At 40.5% G+C, this 23313-nt stretch overlaps 1 protein-coding gene across 5 annotated transcripts in view; it reads left to right on the plus strand.

The window, feature by feature from the left end:
• The first annotated feature begins 4880 nt into the window (after positions 1-4880).
• The window catches only part of LOC103707790 (transcription initiation factor TFIID subunit 5), a 46208-nt gene continuing 27775 nt past the window's right edge, over positions 4881-23313 (plus strand). For all 5 annotated transcript variants that reach the window (XM_039128271.1, XM_008792446.2, XM_008792448.2 and 2 more), the window contains exons 1-7: positions 4881-5153; positions 8931-9012; positions 10383-10461; positions 10590-10687; positions 10794-10850; positions 21781-21868; positions 22027-22136. In XM_039128271.1, coding sequence (XP_038984199.1) covers positions 5020-5153; positions 8931-9012; positions 10383-10461; positions 10590-10687; positions 10794-10850; positions 21781-21868; positions 22027-22136 — 648 coding nt within the window. In that variant the 5' untranslated portion in view covers positions 4881-5019. The remainder of the gene's footprint in view (positions 5154-8930; positions 9013-10382; positions 10462-10589; positions 10688-10793; positions 10851-21780; positions 21869-22026; positions 22137-23313) is intronic.

Below are 23313 nucleotides of genomic sequence, written 5' to 3' on the forward strand. Positions count from 1 at the left end.
TTATACTGAACTTGAAAGGTAGTCTATGCTGCTTCGCAAGAGGACAAATATCACATTGATGTATATGATGTACATTTATTTCAAGTATATCATTCTGCAAGAATGGCAACCTAGCAGGTGAAGGATGACCTAATCTATAATGCCAAATGTCAGAAATTGTATTAGAAACACTGTTTACAAGATGTCTAGAAGACCTATTTAGGCTATCCAACAAGTAAAACAAACCACCTCTCTCTTTAGCAAGACCAATTGTTGTCCATGAGCACAGGTCCTGAATGAAGCAAAATCCAAACATGAGAATTAGACAGCAATTTAGATGTTTGAGTAAAGAGCTAACATAGATAAGGTTGAAAGAAAAGGATGGTACACAAAGGACATTATGGAAAGTAACAGATTCAGACAATTTGGCACTTCCTATATGAGTGACGATAGCTAAAGTACCATTAGGAAGTTTGACAAATTTTGAAATAGTGGTTATTATATTGGTAAGGAGAGAAGCAGAACAAACCATATGATATGTGGCCCCTGTGTCTAATATCCAAATAGATGTGGTATGGCCAGAATTGAAAGACATACTACAAGCCATAGAAGTTGTACCTACTAGATTTGCTAGGGACTGGTCTTGAGAGGTTGAAGTACTACCTGTCTAAAAAATAGAAGACTGAAATGCAGAGAAGTTGCTGGCACTAGTCTCGAATGAAAGGAAGTTGTGGAACATCAGAAACTCTTTTAGCTAAGGTTGGAACCATCTTCACTTGATTTGTAGAACTTAAAGCTTGAGGAGCAAAGTTTCTTGCCTTTGGCTTATATCCCGGTGGATAACCATGGATTTTGTAGCACTTGTCAACCGTGTATCCTAAAACACCACAATGACTATAGAGAGGTCTTTCCTTCTTATTGTATTGACCAAATTTATTAAAACCTTTTGCAGATCCATTGTTCGATTGCACAAAAGTATTATAAGACTTGCAAAGTAAAGCAATAGAATCTAAATTTTGTATAAATGCAATAGAAACTTCTCTCTATTTCTCCTCTTGTAGTATTAGTGAAAATACCTTGTTAATTGATGGAAGTAGATCAATTAATAGTGTTTGTCCTCTAATATGAGAGAATGACTCATTCAACCGCATTAGGAACTGAATTACATACTCTTCTTGTTGATAATGCGCAAGATTATTAGTGGTTCCACAAGAGCAATAGGGAAGTGGTCTATAGTTTCCTAATTCATCCCAAAATGACTTAAGTTTGGTGAAATAGAAACTAACCGAAGCCTTATCTTGAGTCAGAGATGAAATAGCCTTCTTCAGCTGGAAAATACGAGGACCATTTGTTTGAGAAAATCTCTCTTTGAGATCGAGCCAAACACCACGTGCACTGTCAATGTATAGCATACTTGCTCTAAGATCCTTAAAAAATAGAGTTCAAAAGCTAGGAACTGACCATGTGATTGCACTTTTTCCAAGCAGGGTAAAGAGGATCTTCCGGACTCATCATGGTCATAGATCCATCTATGAAACAGATTTTGTTTTTAGCACTAAGTGCCATTTTCATAGACCTGCTCCACGAAGCATAGTTATCACCAACTAGTACTTGAGAAACTAGCATAGCTCCAGGACTATCTCTATGGTGAAGATAGTATAGATTCTCCATAGTATCCTCTCTAGAAGTAAATGGAGGAGCAGTATTTGAAACATGAGCAGCATCGGAAGTATGCTGTGGTACCATATTGAAGTTGGAAAGAAAATGAAGGTTGAGATTGAGAGAGTTCAAGAAAAAATGAGAGTGAATCTGAAAAATGAATTGACTGAATGAAATGTTCTTACAATGCTCTGCTTAAATAGATACAGTGGTAACAAACTTTACTAACTAAAGAGGATTAGTAACTAATCATAGTTCAGCATTCTAACAAATCTGTTATAACTAATTTACAAGTTACAACTACCCAATATGTTAATCTACATCAACAGAATCTATTATGCCACATTAGATCTCTACAGCTCAGCATCCCAGCTTCTACTCCAGTGGTTCTTCATGTATGAGTTGCTGTATTTAACAAGATGTTTGTTATGCAACCTGAACATTCTTGCTAAAGAAAGAAGCAATAACCACCAAGGTGGTAGCCCAGTTGGAACGGGGCGTTTGCTTCTAACCAAGTGGTTCCAGGTTCGAAACGCACGGGCGTCGATTAAATCTGGGGACCGGATGCCCCGCGCCTGGACACGGGGTCTGTAAGTGCTACTGGTCGGCTGGTAGCCTGGGTGGTGCCAGGTGTGACGTACTCACACGGGGTACTCGTGCCAGGGCCCAGTGGGGTAACTGAGCCGGGGCCACGGGTGGGAAGGGTATGAGTAAAATATGGCTGGGGTCTGATGAGCTGGGCCTATACCAAACGGTCATTCTGCCCGCATCGAACATGCTCCTGGCGGGGTGGGGGCCCAGTGTGGGGCTGCTACGCGGGGTGGGCTTGCCCTTCCCCCCTCTTCCCCTTTTTTTTAGCAAAAAAAAAAAAAAGAAAGAAAAAGAAAGAAGCAATAGATCACATCGCGTGTCCTTTATGTTATGCAAGCACTGCTCCAACGAGGATAATCCTCGTTAAATCTTTTGAAATAAAACATCAGCCCTGCGATAGATCGACAGTGGTAGCCGACTCATATGTTGAATTAAACTGTCCGTAGTTTTCGTTTTTAGTTGAACATCCACTGGTTGGTTGGTGAGCATTAGGCTTCATCTTAAATTGTCCCCCATAGTTCACGTACTTAACATATGTCTAATGCGATGGTAATATATTAGAACAGCTAGAAATGATGGTGGCAAGATTGCTAAGTTTATCTGGGAATGAAAACGGGAGTTGCTAATTGATTAAGAATGCTGGAAAGTAAGTAGAACTGAGACAGCAACTATATTGGTTCTAGAAAAATAGAAAACTGAATAATAAAAACCAGATCTTTGAGCTCTGAGGCGCGTTGAAAAAAAAAAGTATTTTACTTTCAGAAAAGATAAAGGAAAGAAGAAAAAGGAAAATAGAGCTTGGAGTTTACAGGAACATCCAACCTTAGTATGTGGACATGGTGCAAGAGTTGAGTCTAGACTTAATGAGGCAGATGGAGCTACAACATCTGAAATAAGGCCAAAGCAGAAGAAAATGGAGTAGCGGACATGGTTGGCATCAACACCGCCGTATATCGGTGGAGGATGTGTGTGATTATGATATGAATAAGATGTTTGAGATTAGAAATTTAACTATGGTGCACGAATTCTTTTTATTCGTTTTGGTGGCCTAATCATATATCACATCTATTTTTCCACTCTGTGAATGAGCATTTATTGATCATTAAGGGTAAAAACTTCCAGTCCGAACAACCTCTAATCATTTCACATCATTTTTTTTTCTAAGCAAAGCCCCAAAAATCAACCTGAGTGCCTGATTAGCTTACTGCGACTTCACTTGGAGCAAGCTAATGAAAGCGAGATGGGAAGAAGATACTAAATCTCCTAAAATGACTTCCATCTATGTATAGTCCCTAATCATTAGAACTTAATAATTGATCCTTGATTTTAATAGGTATTTTACATTTACTTCTTGGCTTGGTTCGTATGTGTGTACACCCTATGTATAATATATTTAAAATAGGGATAATATGTGCATTAACAAGTTTAACCATATATAAAGACTCAAATAAAATGCTAGTGTGCATGGGCTAAACATTAACTGACATCGTCTAACAAAAAACGGACGCTAAGTTCCTCGATAACGCACTTCATGATCTCTGACTTAATAGTATTTAGCCACGCTTGAAACAAAAAGCCAATTAATAACTAATGAGATATCAACCTTGTAGGCACTTTTTCTTACACAATACAAGCTGGCACTTGGCACAGAAGCTTTTGTTGGGCCATTGTTTTCCCTGCACTATCACCTATTAACTATAAGGTCCTTGATGTCCTCTTTGGTTCCTACAAGATAGGACTTTATCTCGATGCAACACTATATATAAAGATGGCCATCTCCTTTGAAACATATATATACTAATATGGTGGATTCTTGGCATGCTAGATCAATCTAAATCAATTACTGAATATGAGGTTCGATGCCTTAGTAGAGATTAAAATGTTCTAATGAATGCAATTACCATATCAAAGAGATAAATACAAAAAATTAAAATAAAAAGAAAAAACAAATCAAAGAATTTTTTAGAAAACAATCCTACATATCTAGGACAAAACGATGCTCAAGACTATATAGAGATCTAAGACACAAGAGACAATCATCCTGAGACACTTGGCATCAATACGGGAATGCGCTGGAGTTGCATCCTTCTTTTTTTTTTTTTTCTTTTTTTTTCTCCTCTCTCTCTCTCTCTCTCTCTCTCTCTCTCTCTATATATATATATATATATATATATTAAATATGTAGTTCCTTTGATATGTTTCAACTTGTTACATGAAGCTTTTGCTTATAATTGAGAAAAATCCTAAGGACCGATTTATTTGATGCTACTCCATCGCTTACCACCGTCCAAATGTTTCGAAGCAAGGAGCGTACCCCTCCACCGCCATAGGGGCTTTTTTTGGACTCTGTTGACCATGGCTGAGTTACTCTTTAGTATAATCGAGCTAGCCTGAAGCACTTGCCGTGCATAACATATATCGGTTTAAACTACTCTAGAAATTGAGATATTAAAGATCTAACAACTATTAGTAACCACCACTTTGAAGCTCGGATTTTTGATGATAAAATCAACATCTCTTATTGACCTCCATCTAAAATGGACCGTCAAAGTTAATCTCAAAAAACTCGTAGGTGGAGACTTTGGGTGAAAAACCGGCGTGCCTAAGCAGTATGGGGGCTGACATCATAAACCTCCTTAAACGCACGTCACGAAGTGCCGATTTGGGGGCACAACGGTAGAGCTTCTTCTATCGTACTCCCTCCCTTCCGCCCAAAAATAAAACCCTAGAGTAGCGGAAGAAGCTCTCTTGCTCTCGTCCTCCCCCGAACTCCTTCAATCTTGGGCTCCAATGGAGGAGGAGGAGCTCCAGAAGGCCGTGTACGCTTATCTGAGGAAGAAAGGCTTCAGGCAGACTGAGCTCGCCCTTCAAGAAGAGCAGAACCGCCTTTCCTCCTCCGCTCAGTCCGATCTCGCTGTCTCCAGGTTGATCCAATCCTTCCTCCTCCTCCATCTCTGCCTTATTCTCCTCTTGTTCTCTTCTCGGCTATCTTTTTTTCGTAAAATCTCCAAATTAACTGAGACAAAGTTAATGCCAAACAGAGCAGGAAAATTTGAAAATTTGGTGGTCGATTTCTATTCAAGCTATCTCAAAATGGCCTGTTTCGTGGTTATTGTGTAGAAAAAAATGTTTTTCTTTTAAATTTCGTTTTCGATTTTTTTTCATAGTTTTGGTTTGCTTGAAGTTGGTTAGGGTTCTTTTAGTACAGTTCCCAACTGGGTTTTAAAACCTTTTCTCGCTGTTTTAAGCTAAATTTAGGGCACTTTAGGTGGCAAATAGTCGTATTATTTGGATCGATAAGCAAGGCGCAGGTCAAGGTTGCATGAAGGATTGGACTAGAAATATTGGGGTTCGTCCGTGGGTCGTCACGGTGTGGTGAAAACAGGCCACATTTGGTACCCGATGGTACCTAAATTTATGACCTAACAGCAAGTTTTGGGCGATGCAAGGTTTCAGAAATCTGTAGCTATTGCTTGATGACCATAATTTCATGGCTTAGTTTCACATTGGTCTTATGGAACATGATTTTGTATAGGTTCTTTTTACTTTCTTGACTAAGAACTTAGGAGCCTTAAATTTTTGCTCTCAGTTTCTTTAGGAGGGTGATTGTGGCAGTAGTTGAACGGTGTTGTGGAACTTTTTAAAATATGAAATTAATGTTTCAGAGTGTCCAATAAATCTATCTGAGATTTAAGTTGAGGGATATCTGATGACTATTAAAATTTCAAAGAAAGTACTATGGAGTAATTTTTCTTGTTGGATAAATCAAAATTCAAAATTAATGTTTCTGTTTGGAAGTATTCTGGTTGTATCTATAGCAGTACGAGGGCACCCTTTTTAGTTCATAACGTTTAACATTGTGGATGATGGCTTAGTCATGGATAGTGGATGTTCAATCTTTCTAACAGCATTTGAATGATCTGACCCTTCCCCAAGGGAGCCAATTAAAGCCTAAAAGGTTTCTGGGTTATCATTGGTGTTCTATGGTTTCAACAATCTCTTGCTTGCAGTCAATTTCCCTGAAGAACTATTGTTGTTGGATTTTTTTTTTGATTGACTGATAAATGTCGTCATATTTTTAACAACAGACTACTGTGCAAGCTTAATGTGATAGAAGATATGATGGTCAAGAGATTAGTAGCCATCATTTATCAACACAATTATCAACACAATTAACAACACAATTAACTATGTGATCTCGTGGCACTACATGAGAATAAAGATCATGGAAGTACTCAAGGGTGATTATATTATGAACTTGAGAACTCTCATACAACTTATTGGCTCATGATAATGCCTATTCAAATTGTGGGGGTCTCTCTTTCTCTCTAATAGTAATAGAGGTTTTGACAGTCTAAAGATCATTCATCATGCGAACTTGATGGAAGTCTTTCTTTATTCAAGAAGAATATATCAATTCATTATAAGTCAGATGCAAACAAATATTTGTCATTGCTAATCAACTACAGGATTTTAGATATTAGAAGATAACTTCCATCTAATGGATGGGCAAAAAGATCTAGTGGCTACAAGATTCGCTGAACTAGTAACGAAGGTCCTATTAGCCGGCGACTAGTTCCATATGGTATAGGTCTCTACTGTGCCATTTCGAGGCATACCGAAAATAGGGGGAGGGAGGGAGGGAGGGAGGGAAGGAGGAAGGGGGAGGGTCGAGGTCTAAATCCTAACCCTAATCCTAGCGGAGTGAGAGGGAGAGACGGAGGGAGGGAGGAAAGAGGAGGGATGAGGGCTAAACCCTAATCCTTTCCCTAGCGGAGTTTGTGTGTGTGTGAGAGAGAGGTTTACCGACGATCAAGGGTGGAGCGAGCGGTGTTTGGTAGGAGGGGAGGGGAGGGAAGGGGGTTGCTCTCGAGCCATCATGAGCGTGGGATGGGGGTGCTTTTGAACACTATCGCCTGTAGGGTTGCTCTTGAACACTACCATGAGCGAGGGGGGTGGTTCTCCCACTGCCGTCGAGAAGAAAGGGAGGGGAAGAGAGAGGGAGGTAGATTAGAATGCAGAGGGAGGGAGAGGGAGAGATCACAAACATTGGGCTGCAGAAAATCGGGGTTTTATTAAGGCCTAATGGCCGAACCATTGGATTGTCCGAACTGTTCTGGTTCTTGATGGCCAAACTACCCAGTTTAGGACGGTTTGGCCAACCTTGAGTGCTAGATTTGGTTGAGTTGGTAGTTGAACTTTCTTCAGTTGGAACCATGGGGAAATTGTTATGCTTTATTTATTGTCTTTTGAAGCATTTGATGGCTGATCACATGGGATTTTTAGTTTAGGCTAATCAGGGTTGGTGTTAGGCTTTGCTTTTATTCTTTATCATTTTTAAAAGTTACTTATGAATTAGGACTTAAACGTTTCAAAGTTCATAGATATAGATTTGAAATGAGTTCCTATTTACCCTTTCCCATTTGAGTGTGTGATTGATGCAACTCTAATATGATGATAGACTAATCTGACTGAATTCCAAGCCATGATTTGTTACCCATAGATAAGGTATGCTGAACCGACTGGAACCGGTCGATTCAGCATGTATCGAACCGGTGCTGATAGGTACCGGTATGGTACAACATATAAAATCGGTTCCGTACTTGTTCCGGTGTGAACTGGGCCGGCTCGCACCGCCCTTAGAGAATTTTTTCCGCGCGCCTGTGCACGGGGAAGAGCGCCCGCGTGCGGGGAAGAGAGCCCACGCGGGCTCCCCATTTAATGCCACAGAGTGGCATTTAACGTGTCCGCGAAAGCGCGCGGACGCGTCGTTTTTTTTGGGGAATCACGCGCGGACGAGTGAGGGGAGATTGCATGCCTGCGCAGGGAACTGCGTCCGCACGCGATCCCATGCGTGGGGCAGCGCGCCCATGCGGGTTGGCAGCCTGCGTGGGCCATTTAATGCCGCAGAGTGGCATTATTATAATGCCACTCTGTGGCTTTTAACGGGTCCGCGCGCGGACGCGTTGTTTTTTTGCTTTTTTTTGCTTTTTGTTGACGCCGTGCGCGCGTCTCCGGTTCGGTATCGGTGCCCTTCGATATGCCGGTATAGTCGGTCCGGCAGACCTTGCCCATAGAGTTAATTTTCTTGAGTGACTATTATAATGCTTTAAATCAGGTAATGATTAAAGGTTATATACTACAAACATAGTTCTATATTATCTTAGTTTGGAGTCGCAGGGCTAATTGGCAAAATTTATAGTAGTAATTTAGAATCCTTTATATTGTTATCTGGTTTAAGAGCCAACTATGTCCTTGTGTTAAAAGCTGAGGTATGGTGATTTTGATCGTCAGTTTTATTGCATGTGCATGTATATGTTTGGTGTGTATGGGAACTTGGAAATACACTAGTATAGCTGCTCAAAGCTTTGTTTAAGTTTCATTTTTATCCTGATTTCATATCTTGGCAACTAAGATCACAGATGTACAGAATAAAGTGCTCCACTGATATATTTTTTGAAGGAATTGGTATCCTAAGTATAGAAGTCACAACCATGTTAAATTTAGTCAGATCTAGATTGGCATATTTTGTGCATTTCTGTAATGAATTTTAGTAACTTTGGTCGTTATTAGTATCTCATAGGGAAGTTTCGAAGGAATCTATGCACCGACCAGCTTTAATGTCCAATCTTTCTTCTGTTCAGCAGATGCCATGTGATTTTAATCTTCTTTTACAAGTATTCTTATTTGTTGCTTTACAGATTAGACAATGATCCTGCAAGATACCATGATGCGTATAGCAAGCTAAGATCGTGGGCATATAGTTCATTGGATTTGTACAAGGTAATCAATTGTCAATTAGATAAGTATGTTCATAAAAGTACTGAGGCTTCTCTAGTAAATGAAGAACTAGGTTCAATATCTAATGACTAACTCTTTGCCCTTCTACCATGTTCAGTATACAAGTGCATCTGATTTTACAGATGGTTCAGGATTTGGATCAAATTTTAAATTTAGCCCCTGTCAGTTGCCATTTACTACTGCAATTTGTGAATATGGCCATGTCTCAAGATTGCTACTTTGTAGCGGTGTTGGTGTGCCCATTTATCTTAATATTCCGCCCACCAATTGTTATATTTCTCCATTGAAGTGTCAAGCTGACTTCACTGTTGCATTCATAGCCTGATTGTTACAAATATCTTATCACTATGGTCAGCAGTTTTAATGATGTATTTGAATAAGGCTTTTCTAGCATGTGATGTGGTGGGAAATTTGAAAAGAGAGTCATTGAAGAGCTGAACAATGCTTATTTAATCACATTTTTCTATCATGGATTGGTGCCTATGCTTTTACCTCTGTTTTGGAGCCTTCTTACCCTCATTTCCTTATTAAGAACTTGGCTGGAGACACCTTGTACCTTCTTTCTTTCTCTTGATGCCAATTAAAGTGCTTACAACACAAAATTTCACATAAAATTCCATGATATTGTAGTTCTTCTCCATTGGCTGCTTATAACATGACATATTCCCCTATAGTGGCTAGTGGTACATTTTTCTGTAGTTGAGCTATAGTACATTAGTTTGTATTGGATCACACTTTAAATGACTTGATAGATAACATATATTAAACTTTTAAGATTCCATTGCTGAGGTTTGATCGATGTGTGAACTTGATCAAATTTTTATCTTAACCTAAAATCTACAATCAGTCTGATCATATAGGAGTGAGTGCAGATATGATTTGACGTAGGCCAGCATTTTCAATTTTAAACTGCAAGATTGACCTATAAAACATTGCAGTATTCTTTCAAGGGATTATTATTATCTCTAAAAATATTTTAAAAGGAAAATTTCATAAAAGGAAAGAATTGCAAGTTTCAGTGCCAAGGATGGCAAAGTTAGCTTTCATCTACTAATATTTTTTTTCCTAACTGCCTTCATTTTTTGATGTCTGCGTTATATTTTTAATGGCATTTTATATAGTTAAATCCATTTTTGATGATTGTTAAATGCTTTTCCTAATGGGATGCAATAGTTTGATGTATTAATTTTTCTTCTCTCAGCATGATGTTCTCTTTGCTATGTTTTTTTTCTAAATTTTGTTTATCAATCTACTTTGAGTTATACTCATATAGGTAAAATATCTTTGGCTGTGGTACTATGTAAGGCTATGGAAATGATAAAAACCTTGCCTCTCATTTGAACTTTGTACAGCATGAGCTTCTCCGTGTGCTCTATCCAGTTTATATACACTGCTTCATGGATCTTGTGGCAGAAGGGCATATGCAGGAAGGTACACTTTTCTGCTTTATGATTGATATGCTTCTTGAATATAATAAATATTCAACTGATTATTTATGAAGTTAATTACTATTGTAGATTATATATTTTATTGCTTATATTGTAATACGGAACTTGTAGCTCGTACATTTTTTCATACTTTTCGTGAAGACCATGAACTGACGCATTTACGGGACCTTCAAAAGCTGGAAGGCATTCTCTCACCCTCACATTTGGAGGTAATATTGTCATTTATTCACATCTGCTACATTTTACTATATAGGAGTTTGTTGAAGGAGTGAAAATATTTATATTTTTTCCTTGTTAAATGTTATTTCCATGCAGGAGATGGAGCTTGCTCGTTCTTTGAGGCAAAACAAAGTCAAAATAAAACTGTGTGAGGTGCTAATTTGCCCAGTTTCATAGATGTGAGCTTGCAATTCCACTAGTTAGTGCAGGCCGTGTATTCTTGGTAATTTCAAGTTATGATGGATATGGATTCATTTGTAGGAATAGTTAGTGAAGGTTGTGTCTTCCGGGCATTTCAATATATGGTGGATATAGGTTCATTTGTAGGAATTTAATGGGAGATTTGTTCCTTGAGTTTGTAGTGGCCTATCTATGATCTAGCAATTGCATGTTTGCATACATATGCATATGTATATATTTGCATACATACACATATTTACATACATACATAGTGCAAAAGATATAAATAGTTAGTTACCTATATATATCAAATTTGTCTCGTATAGATTACTTTTTAATGTGGAGAGTAAAAAAAAGGGGCATGCGAGGATTGTAAAGCAATACTAGGGGAAAGCATGAGAACAGAACACAGGCTAGTAGAGTTAGATGGATGTACTGGGCATAGGAAGAAAAAAATGACACTAATAAATGCCTAGTGCTAAGATGGTGAACTTAAAAGAAAAATTGTTGCATTTTTTAGGGACAAACTATTAAAGGAGGAAACTTGAAATTTGAAATTGAATAACATAGAATGCAGGACCAGTTGGCAAATTGTATTAAGATAGTAGCTAGAGAAGTTCTTGGGGAGTCTAAGGGTAAAATATATGCCCATGAATAAACTTGATGGTGAAATAATAAGTAGAAGAGGCAATTAAGATAAAGGGGATTTGTTTTAAATAATGGGAGAAACAAATGATATCATGTGCTTTGAAGATATGAGAAGGCTGGGAAAGCAGCAAAAGGCTAATAAAGCTAAATATTTAGCATATAATAATTTATATTGTAACTTGGATCCAAAGGAAGATAAGAATGAAATTTGCGAAACAGCTAAAATAAATGAGAGGATATATAAAGATATTGTTTGAGTTAGATTCATTAAGAGTGAGGTTAATAGGATTTTGGTAAAAGATAGGAAATTAAAGAAAGATGGGTGATGTTATTTTCAAGAACTGTTAAATGACATTCAGTTAGAGACATTTCTTTTGAAGAGGCATGGTTGGGGAGTTATAAAGGTTCTCTTCATGCAATTCATATAATTGAAGGCGAGTTTGCTATGAAAAGACATTAAGGTCAAATGAGAATACCTATTGAGGTTTGGAATGTGAAACATTAGGCTAACTTGGCTTGTAAAAACTTATTTAATGAGTTTTTGAAAACTAAGAAATGACAAATGATTGGAGAAGTATTGTCAATTTGTAATTAAGATTGGCAATCCATGACCCAGCCAGCTAACCTAACCCATGAGAAGCAAGTTCAGGTTTTGGCATGAATGGGCTTGGGTGAAAAGCAAGTTGACCAAACTGAACCCATTTATTAAGTATGTCAAGTTTAGGTTTACAGATGTGACATGTCTAACCTATTCCGACTTGTTAATAACTTGTTGGGTCAATATGATTATAATTTGACCCATTTAAGACCTACTTTAGATGTTTTTATTTGTGGATCTAAAATGGTTTGTAGGTTGTCACAAACGCAACTTGATCCAATCTGCTTGTTAAATGAGTTATGCATGTTGGGTAAGGTTATCTATTTAATAAACATGTTAGGTTTGGTTTTCAATTTCTAACTTGTTTAATAAATGGTTCGGGTTTAATTTAAAAGGTTTTCTCTAGTAACCTGTCTCAACCTGGCCTGAACCTGACCAAGCTGGACCAATTGCCACTTCTAATTGTAATGCCTATGTAATATATATATGGAATTTTTGTAATAATCCGGGAACTGAACTAATGGGTCATTTTATGAAGTTATTGGAAAAGGTCATTGCATAAAGATTTGGAGAAATGAGATGCTTTACGAGAACCAATTTGGTTTTATGCCAAAAAAGTCAACAATAAATGCTGTCCTCTTAGGTAATGATTAAAAAAATATTAAGGAGAAGAAAATAATCTACATACAGTCTTTATTTTGGAGTAAAACTTGAAATAGCCTTTTAAAATGGTACCAAGAAAGGGAATCTGATGGCCCTTAAAAAGGATGTACATAAACTAGGGTTTGCTGAACCGGTCAGAACCGACCGGTTCAGCCTGTACCGTACCGGTATCGGCCCGCACCAGTACGGTATAGCCATAGAATTCGGAGAAGAAGAAGGGGAAGAAAGAAGAAGAGGAAGAAGAGGAAAGAAGAGGAAGGAAGGGGAAGAAAGAAGAGGAAGAAGAGAAGAAAGAAGAGGAAGAAGAGGCAGAGGAGGAGAAGAAGAAGAGAAGAAGCCTACCTATCGCAGTGGGCCTCAGGCTGACCTCCTCTCTCGGGTTGACGAGGATCACTTGTCTTGCTCGCGGTTCCAGCCCCTTCTTTGCTCGCGGGAGAAGGGGGGAAAGAGAGGAGGAGAGAGGGGAAGAAAGGATAGGAAAAGAGTTTCGAAAGGAGGAAGAAGGGAAGGAAAAAAAAAGAAAAGAAAAAAAAAGCCGTTCGCGCGCGGGGCAGCCCGCCCACGCGGGCGCGAGCGATTCCCCGCTCGCGCCCGCGCGCGATTCCCCGCTCGCACCCGCGCGCGATTCTACACGCAGGGAACGTGCCCGGTTTCCCACGTTGGCGTGTAGTTCCCCACGTGGGGCAGCGAGCCTGCACGGCACCGCGCGGGCATTTAATGCCACAGAGTGGCATTTACTAAAATGCGGATGCAAATGCTACTCTGTGGTTAAAACGCACGAATGCCACTTTGTGGCTAAAACGCGGACGCAAATGTCACTCTGTGGCTAAAACGCGGATGCGTGCGCATCCGCGTGCGTGCGTCGCGGTTTTTTTTTCTTCGGTTGGTCGGTTCGGTACCGGTCCAACCGGTACCGAACCGTCTCCAACCGGTATGACGGTTCAGTCGGTTCTGCGTACCTTGACATAAACCATGCATTGAAATCACTGCAAATTTATATGCTTGAGCATTAACAGATGTTAGGACTTCTTATGGTAAAAGAAGTGCTTTTAAAGTCACATGGGCTTGCACCAAGGATCATTATAAGTTCCATATCTTTTTATGCTTTTTATGAATGAATTTACTGCTAGTATTAATGAAGATGCACCATTGTCTGTGTTATTTGTGGATGATGTAGTGTTTCTTGATGGGGAAAGTATTAAATATTTGATTAGATTTATAGAAGAAAGTTTAGAGGATAAGGGCGTAAAAGTCAAAAGACAAGGATGAAGTACATGAAATGCAATTTTAGTTAATATAGAGAAGTTGAGGCCCCAGTTGAGATTGATGGGTAAGCGATATTGTAGAGTGATCAGTTTTGTTATTTGGGGTATGCAAAATACTAGAGATAGATGAGGACATAGGTAATAGTATTAGAGTTGTTTGGATGAAGTGGAGGTGTGCTTCTTGGGTATTGTGTGATTAACACATACCTTAGTGGCTTAAAGGGAAGTTACAAAATGACAATAAGGCCTACAATATTGTATGGCTCATAATGTTGGACAATAAATAGGGTCCAAGGAAACAATTTGAGAATGCAAATGATAAGATGCATGTCTGGTGAAACACTGAAACTAGAAAGGATAGGGTGGGAAATAAGTATATAGAGCCTTTAGGGGTTTAGGACAAGGGTTGGTCAAGCCAGCATTCGCTTTCTGCCTTTTTTAACTAAAAGAGCTCAACACTTCAAGATACATTTTCTTGATTCCTGCTTAAATGACCGGAGTTCTATAAAGTGAGGAGAAAGTGATGGAGAATTGACTGTAATGTATGAACATGTACACTAAAAATCTGAGGCAAGTTTAATGAGGGGTTCTTTATGTTGGAGGATGCAAGGAAAGGAGAGGAAAACCTAGCGTAACATGGTTGGATGTTGTGAAAAAGGTATCGAAAAGCCTGAAATAACATTAAAGGTGGCCAATAATATTTGGTGAATGAGGATCTATAAGGCTGATCTCAAATAGTTGGAATAGGCTGGTTATGATTATGGTAAAAGTATTTTTGTTCATATTTGCTGTTGATTTGCTTATTATGTTTATATTCAATAATGTCCCAGATGAATGAATCTTGTTGGTATTCCTTTAGTAGTTTTATCCTTATTCATGTCTATTAATTCAATGTTTAAAATTTTGCATGATGCTGATAATGAAGTAGCATACAGTGCTTGCTTTCAAATCTCTATGGCGTGTCTTGCTTTGTCTTTCTTTTTTTTTGCTAAAGCAGGTGCTTTATACAATACGTTTACGAATGCACCCAATAAAATCAGAAAACAGAATATCGTGGAGTTTCCGAGGGAGCTCTCCATCCCCAGCACACAAGGTGCTACCGGTATGGTTGGCCACATAGGCGGCCATCCAATCTGCAACCCCATTAGCTTCTCTAAATACATGCTTGGCCTCGACGACTCCTCCATCCCTCATCATCGTCATGATGTCTCGAAGCAAGGGGTGGACGCAGTCAGCAGTCCCCAGATCCCCTGGATCCAACTGATGATCGTGGCCGAGTCATCCTCCAGGATGACCGAACTAGTTAGAAGCACATGTCGGGCATGTCGAAGACCCGGCCAGGCAGCCCTCAGCTTCGCACCGGGGACCGTGATGTCGAATAACTGACTATCGCCCACTGCCACTACTTTAGAGTTCGGGTCCCTAATGACGAAATTCGCACCTTTTCTCGTGCCTCCATCCAAAACAAACCTATCGAAGTTGACCTCGAGAAAACTTGGAGGGGCTCTCAGGTGAAAACACTGTATGGAGTATTGCCTAAGCAGAATGAGAACTTTAGATATTCCGAGCTGTCAAAGGTCCTTCTGGGAAGAAAACATGACTATTCTTCGCCGCCTGTGCCCGGGCACTTTTCGTTACGAGTCTCGGCGACATGTTGTGCTTATTGAAAGTTCGAGCGTTTCTTGCCAGCCAGATCTGGTATGCTGTACAGGTTGCTCTAACAGCCTCCGGGCGTATCCGTAGGTTGCCCAACCACCGACGGATGGTCCGTAAAAATTGGTCCCTCTGACTCCATGCCTTCTGCAGAATCCCTGTCAACTGCCAAGTCACCCTTGCTTATGTACACCGAAACAACGCATGGCTCACCGTCTCATCGGCACCACACACCCCACATTTCGAGGGAATCCTCAGACCTTGTCCGCTGAGTATTGCTCTTGTCGGAAGCCGATCTCAGACCACCTTCCATAAGAACAGTGCTACCCTCGGGTGAAGGTCCAAGCGCCATATCCAAGCGCACTCCGGCCCTGGCTTGTGCTCCCGCTGGAGTACACGAGAGAGATCCCGGTCCCGCACACTTCGATATTGGATGAGATCGGACTCTCTCAGCAAGATGTTCTCTGAAAAGTTGAAGCAACCTGGCATCATCCCACATTGCTTCCCTAGTGTCGAGGAGGTCGCATACCTGCATTTCCTCTACTGCCTCGACGTTCACCGTAGTCGGAGGGAGGGCATCCACCCACGGGTCGTCAGCTACATCGATGCTCTGTCCATCACCTATCAGCCATCTAGTGTTTGCTGAAATAGTTGGCAGGTACCTCGCGATCTCTCATCACATAAAGGAGCATCCACGCCCACTCCGGGCCACCCCCTCAGGGCTCACTCGGCCATACTAGATGCCATAATCTGACTCTAGAACCCCTGCGACTCCAATATAAAACAAACTGCATGACGGGCAATGAGCGCCTCATGCCTCTTCAGGAAAGGCAACACCCCAAGGTCGCTCTTAAGGGAAGGCAAACACTCTCCCACGCCACCAAATGTACCCTATGGCCCCCTCCATACGACCCCCACAAGAAGCTCCAAATAAGCCGCTCGACCCTCATTAGCACTGTTTTCAGAACTACTGTGTTAGCCCTAAGATAGACGGGCATAGAGCCTAGAACTGACCTAATCAGTGTCAATCTGCCCATCATAGAGACGACACCCTCCAACCCTCCAGTCTGCTCTAGACTCGCTACACCAGACCACAACACTCGGCCAGCCGCAATCTCCTACTTGTGACAGGAACACTCATGTAGCTCCAAGTCTCGTCCTGCTCTGGCATCTTCAGAATCCTTCGGATCTCCCGTCTGACCCTGGGCTCAGTGCTTGGGCTGAAAGAGATGGTTGACTTTTGGAGGTTTATCCTCTATCCTGATGCTGCACAAGAATCTGCTAGCACGCCCCTAAGGACCCGGGCATCTGATACCCGCACCCTGGCCAAAAAAAGGCAGTCATCAGCAAAGAGTAAATGAGAGATGAGCCGGGCCCCCGGGGCTGGAACGTAAGCCTCCATCTTCCGATTCGCACATGCGGCCCGCAGTGCCTGCGACAAGACATCACTGCAAATAATGAACAAATATGGGGATAAAGGGCATCTCTATCTAAGCCCCATAGTGGACTTAAAAAAGGGGGACGACGTATCGTTGACCAAGATGGAGAATTTCGACCTTCGAACACACCCTATCACCCAATCAATCCAGATCCCATGGAAGCCAAAACTCTCTAGAGCTCGCCTTAAGAAGTCCCACCTGATTCTATTGTAATCTCGTTCCATGCCCACCTTGACCACCATCAGGCTTCGCCGCTTCGGGGCCCACTGAAGGTTCCATATCATTTTTTGAGCCAATATGACATTATCATAGATATTTCTATCTCCCACAAAAGCTCCTTGCTTCTAGCAAATAATACCTGGCAGCAAGGGCTTCATCCTTCCTACTAGTATCCTCGCCACAACTTTATATAGGGTTATGCACAAGCTAATGGGCCTAAAATGGCTCGGCTCCGCCGTATCCTGACGCTTCGGTATCAACGTGACAAAGGTGCCTTCCAATCGTTAGGCATCACTGCTCGATCGAAAAAGTACTGAATCACCTCTACCATAGCAGCCCGGATGATACCCCAATATCTCCGGAAGAAGAAAGGGGAAAACCCATCTGATTCGGGAGCCTTATCCTCTGCCAGAGCCCAGACCGCCTCCTGCACTTCCCTTCCTGTCACTGGCCGAACCAAAAACGCGTTCTCAGTAGCTTTGATTTCCATATCCGCCCTCGAGAGCTAGCCGACATTCTCATAACCCCTATCCAACCCCTATCCACTGTCCATCTGGACCGAAAGAAATCGAGCAGGACTTGATTGACTACCGACTCCCCCTCTACCCGCTGGCCTGTCCTATCTTGCAAGGAACGGATCGTGTTCCTCTGCCTTCTGATGACCATCGTCTGGTGGGAGAAACTAGTGTTCCGATCTCCCTCTCTGACCCACTAGATTCCGGATTTCTGTCTCCAGAAGGTCTCATGTTGTCACAATAATGAGTGATGAGTGGCAAGCAGCTCCCGTAGACTCATCATGTCAGCCTCTGAGAGCTTGCCCCTTTGATCTTCTCTCCTTTGAAGGTCAATAATCGCGGCCTCCGTCTCTTCCAACTTTCTAAATATGTCGCCCACGACTTTACAGTTCTATCAGCGAAGCTGCCTCTTGGTTAGCTCCAATTTACGCGCAATCCTCTGCATAGCATTGTCGCACACTGGCAAGCTCCAGGCCCCTTGGACAATGTCCCCGCAGGATCAAGGGTAAGATAACCAGATCTTCGCAAAGCGGAAGGGGCAGTGATGGCTAGAACCCGAGGTGGTTGAAATCAGCAATGGGCAGTGGTCAGAAGCAATACGGGGTAAGTAGCTCACCTGATAGGTAGAAAATCGGATGATCCAATCAGGGGTCGCAAAGGCCCTGTCTATCCGCTCCATGCCCTGGCTCCACCGGACTGGTTGTTACACCAGGTGAAACGCGGCTCGGGGAAACTCAGGTTCACTATGCTGTTTCCTGACAAGTCACGGAACTCCCTTTTATCAATTGTGTCAGAGAAGACCCTTCCACCCCTCATTTCACTATCATTTTGGATGCAGTTGAAGTCCCCAACCATCGTTGTTGAATAGCCCTAGGCAACTAAAATTGGTGATCTCGTCCTAGAAGACTCTTCTATTCCTATAATTTGTGCTCGCATACACACCGCATAATGCCCACGGAGCTGCGTTGGGTTCTGAGACAACCATAACAACCTGTTGGGGACAGTTGCAAAAGACGTCCACTGTTGCCATCCCCCGCTTCCACAACACCAAAATACCCCTAGATAGCCCTTAGGATTTCACAGCATAGGACTCCCAATCGGCCTCCAGGCATCGCTGTACTCGACGTAGCCCATTGTCGGACAAACGCGTTTGACAGAGAAAACAGATCTCTAGACCATTGACCTGCACCAGTCTCTTGAAGGACATCATGAAAGACGGTTTAGCCGCCCCCCTACGATTCCATGCTAGGATCTTCATGGAGAAAAGTCCAAGAGGTCGGCCATAGGCTCGTCCACCCTCTGGGCCCTAGGGTCCATCTCAACCTCATGGTGCATACTATCTCTTTGTTCGTCATCCTCACCCACTCCGGAGACGACTCGCATTACTGCCGCCTTGACCCATTGTACCATTGTCGGATGATCCGTCGCCGACCGGCTCACGGTCCCGTGGCCCGCAGCCCGGTCGCCACCACTGCCAAAGCTGGCCCCCAATGTCACTGCCTCCTGGAGGGTTCGTGCCGGCTGAGTCTTGCTTTGTCTTCCAACTGTGTAGAACTGCAACATAAACTGGGTTTCGTACTATACTCAGAATTGCTGCCATTGCAAAAAGTTGATTATATTTCATACGTATATCTCTTTGGATCTTTTAACTATCTTATGCTGTGCTTATGCCAATATGAGGTTGGTATGATATGCTCAAGTATTGATGATTGACATGTAATGGCATGGAATATTACAGTGTCTTTATTAATCGATGCAGAACTAGCTTAAGTATAGTACATTCAAATAATTACACCGATATGACAGCTTTGAATTGGTGTATGAGAATATTCTGAGCAAGCATATTTGGAGCAAGTAAACTGTTTTTTAAACTTTATGGCGATTTAGCATCACAAATCATCCTATTTGTTTGTGTCTCTTAGTGTTTAACATATGTATTGCATACTTCGAAGCAAGGATTTCCGTACCGGCCATACACTTGGTACCAAGTATACCATACCAACCCAATAAGGTACGGAAACAGTAGGAGGCTCAATATGGTACCAGACTGTCACATGGTATAGCTGCATTCTTACATCCAGCAGCTGTACCATGTGTTGATACAAGATTGTGTTGCACAGATCCATCTCATGCAGGTAAGCTATCAGTATAGCGTTTGGTACTAAGATTGAAAACCTTAGTTTAAAGTAATTTATCACATCTAAATCACAAATAAGCTTAAAATCAATGATAAAAAAAAGCCTTATGGTGGTCAAGTATACTTTGATAAAAGCATAAATCATGTACATATATAAATGAATGAGCAATTTAAACAATTAAAACATTTTAACATAAATGACCACACAGAGAGTTGCTAAGTCCTGCATCAAATGTGTTAAGAGGTTCATATATACCTTCATCATGAATGTGTATCATGTTGTAGGAATTATAGATATATAGCAAAACCATGGGAAGCTCATGTAGTTATAATATCTTTCCAAAAATCATATACTAAATGTACACTAAAGCATTATGAATTTGTGAACAAAATGGGCCATCACCTTTGGTGCAAGTATTATTGCATCAGGCCAAGTTTATTCTAATTTTGGCAAATGAGGATCCATAAAGCCGTCCCCAAATACTTGGCAAATGCTGGGTGGTTATGCTTATGGTATGGACGAATTGTGAATAATACTTGTGTCTTGGCCAAAAACACGACAGAATGAAAAACTAGAGTTTTATAATGAAAAATTTGTAGTTCATTAATTGATTGATTTTTTGTTAACCTTTGAGATTATTTCATGCCAATTATATAAACAATTTGGGGTTTCTAGATCGGCCTGTGTTAACATTATATCTGAATATCAATCTTAATAAATAGCTTTATCACTTTAATTTTGAGTCTTCATGAGAATTATGTGTGACCTATGTTTTGCCCAAAACACATTGATTCATGACCTGTTATTTCCAAATTTTAAAAGAAAAAAAAAGCATAATATGGTTGAATTCTTCAAAAAACTTAAAAGATAATGGGAAAATGGATAATCTTGATTTTTATGCAGTGATCTGCCATGAAATGATGATATCAGATTGTTACTGCAACTGATTTGTATGTTAGGCCTTCAAATAAAAAAAAAAGGCTGAAGAAATTGCTATAGATTTCAAAAGGTGTTAAATGGAACTCAAATGACCAAAATAACTCAAAGAGAAGTTATTAACGGGTGGCATTTGGTGGTATGAGCTGATTAACACGGTTTACTATTTCTTGACATTGTATTGTGCTTATACCTGGCTGAAGTATATTTGTAAGTATGGAGCACTTGGTTAAGCTGTGTGTTTGCGGCCGTAACATCTTGTTTGCAAACAATGAAGAATCAAAATCACCTAAGGCATAAATGTGAATCAGAATCCTTAAGCCCAGGGTCAGATATATCATGATGGCAAGACATGTAGATACTTATAGAATAACTCAGGACAATGAGAAACTTATAGTATCTTTAAGCCCAGGGTCAGATATATCATGATGGCAAGACATGTAGATACTTATAGAATAACTCAGGACAATGAGAAACTCATAGTATCCTTAAGCCCAGGGTCAGATATATCATGATGGCAAGACATGTAGATACTTATATCACCTTGGTTAATCTGATGGACAATGAGATCAATGCCGTAGATGCTCTTATAGCTGCTTTTGCATTTACAGGCTGAAGTTCTGTTGAATCTTTGTGTTTCCTTAAAAATGTTTTTGTTGGCACATTATCTTCAGGTTGAAGTTTTCTTGTTTTTTATTTACATGCCATGAAATGTTTTTGACGATAAATATTTGGAGCCTTGCTTTAGAAATTCCTGCCTGCAAAAAATATGCTGTGATTTAAGTCATAATCTGGGTAACGGAAACTCTTGGTGCTTTTCTGGATTCAGTATTCCTACGACCTCCTGCTGCAATACCTTCAGAAGACACAATCCTTTACCATGCTTGGGATAATCAATGAACATATAAATTTTGAAGGTATGTATTCTTCCAATTACCGACAGACTTTATACATTATATTTGGATATTTATAAATGAGAAAAAATGGAAATGTTCAGCTCCTTCTTACTCTACTCCAGTTCCTCTCATTTATCATGGTTTTCTGATAATTTGTCTTCCACTGATAATCTTAACAGTATCTGCTGGGCAGCCTTCCTCAATTTCTGATGATGCGGATGTTGTAGCCTTAGTGGGGAGTAGCCAGGACATAGCTAAACACATTAATCAGAAGGAAGTACGTTGGGGGGTAAGTGAGAATATTCATCTGGTTTAAGATTTTCTGCAGTGTTTAGTATGTGAAGCGCAACATAAATATTTAGGTCGTGTTTGGATTTTCACATCCTGTATTCTCAAGATTTCTCATGTGGGTGGGAAGGGATGAAAAGATGCAGAGATGGAGAAACTTGCAGGGCTTCTGGGATTTTGAAATCCATTACAAGGGTAGACTAAGTATTCCCTCAATTTCAGATTTTGAGTCCGGCAGCTTCTCTCAATCTAGCCAACTTCTCCCTTCGAGGCCTCGTCTTCTTGCTCTTTGCTAGCCATGTGCCTGATATTGCATAGATAAGGAAGTCTGGCATCCTGATCGGGCATTCATTTGTTATTATTCAGTCGTCAGCTTTAGGATTAAGCCTACATAACTGTTATGAATTACAGCAGGAAAGATGTTCAGAAATTATTTGATCCCAACAAATCCTTTATAATTTCCAAAAGAAAAACAGTCCCTGTTAATTCGTCGTTAATACGCCATGAATCTTTGTTTTATAGGATGCTCAAATATAGTAAGTCCAGTATGGGTTCTGATGACAGTCATTCTTCTGTTACTTGACTTGTTATGCACTCTCTCCAGTTTGAGAAGATTTGAGAAATCTGAAAAAAGAAAGTGTATTCACTTAAATCTTTTTGGCTCTGTCATATTAGATGCTGAGACCATCGTATAGGTGTCTTGTTTTTATTTTCCATTAAATAAACTAGTCTGTTGTTGAAGTGCCAGTCTGACAACAATAATAGGGAACATGATTATTTGGAAAGAAATCAAGATTTTTGTTATTTACAGGTACTAAATATGCTATCTTCTTGATTTTGCTTTCATTGTATTTTGTCAAATGGAATGAATGTAATTTCATTTCTTTGCTTTTGCATTATAGTACCTATAGCAGTTAAAATTTAATTAGTACTTTGATTTTCAATAGAAATTGGATCTTGCATATGTTCTGATCTTCATAGCATATAGGGAAGGGACAAAAACATGGTTGACGTTTCTTACGAAAAAATGCACCATCTAAAGAACTACTCTCAATCCCTTAAAAATGGAACTTACAAATAAAGTTTAGAGATAACACACTGAAAGATAAACCTCTTGTTGTTTGTATGATTGTATGTGGCAAACGTGGTCCAAAGCCAATAATCCAAAGGATGGAATG

This window comes from Phoenix dactylifera, chromosome 7 (assembly GCF_009389715.1).
Source record: "Phoenix dactylifera cultivar Barhee BC4 chromosome 7, palm_55x_up_171113_PBpolish2nd_filt_p, whole genome shotgun sequence".
Lineage (NCBI taxonomy): Eukaryota > Viridiplantae > Streptophyta > Magnoliopsida > Arecales > Arecaceae > Phoenix > Phoenix dactylifera.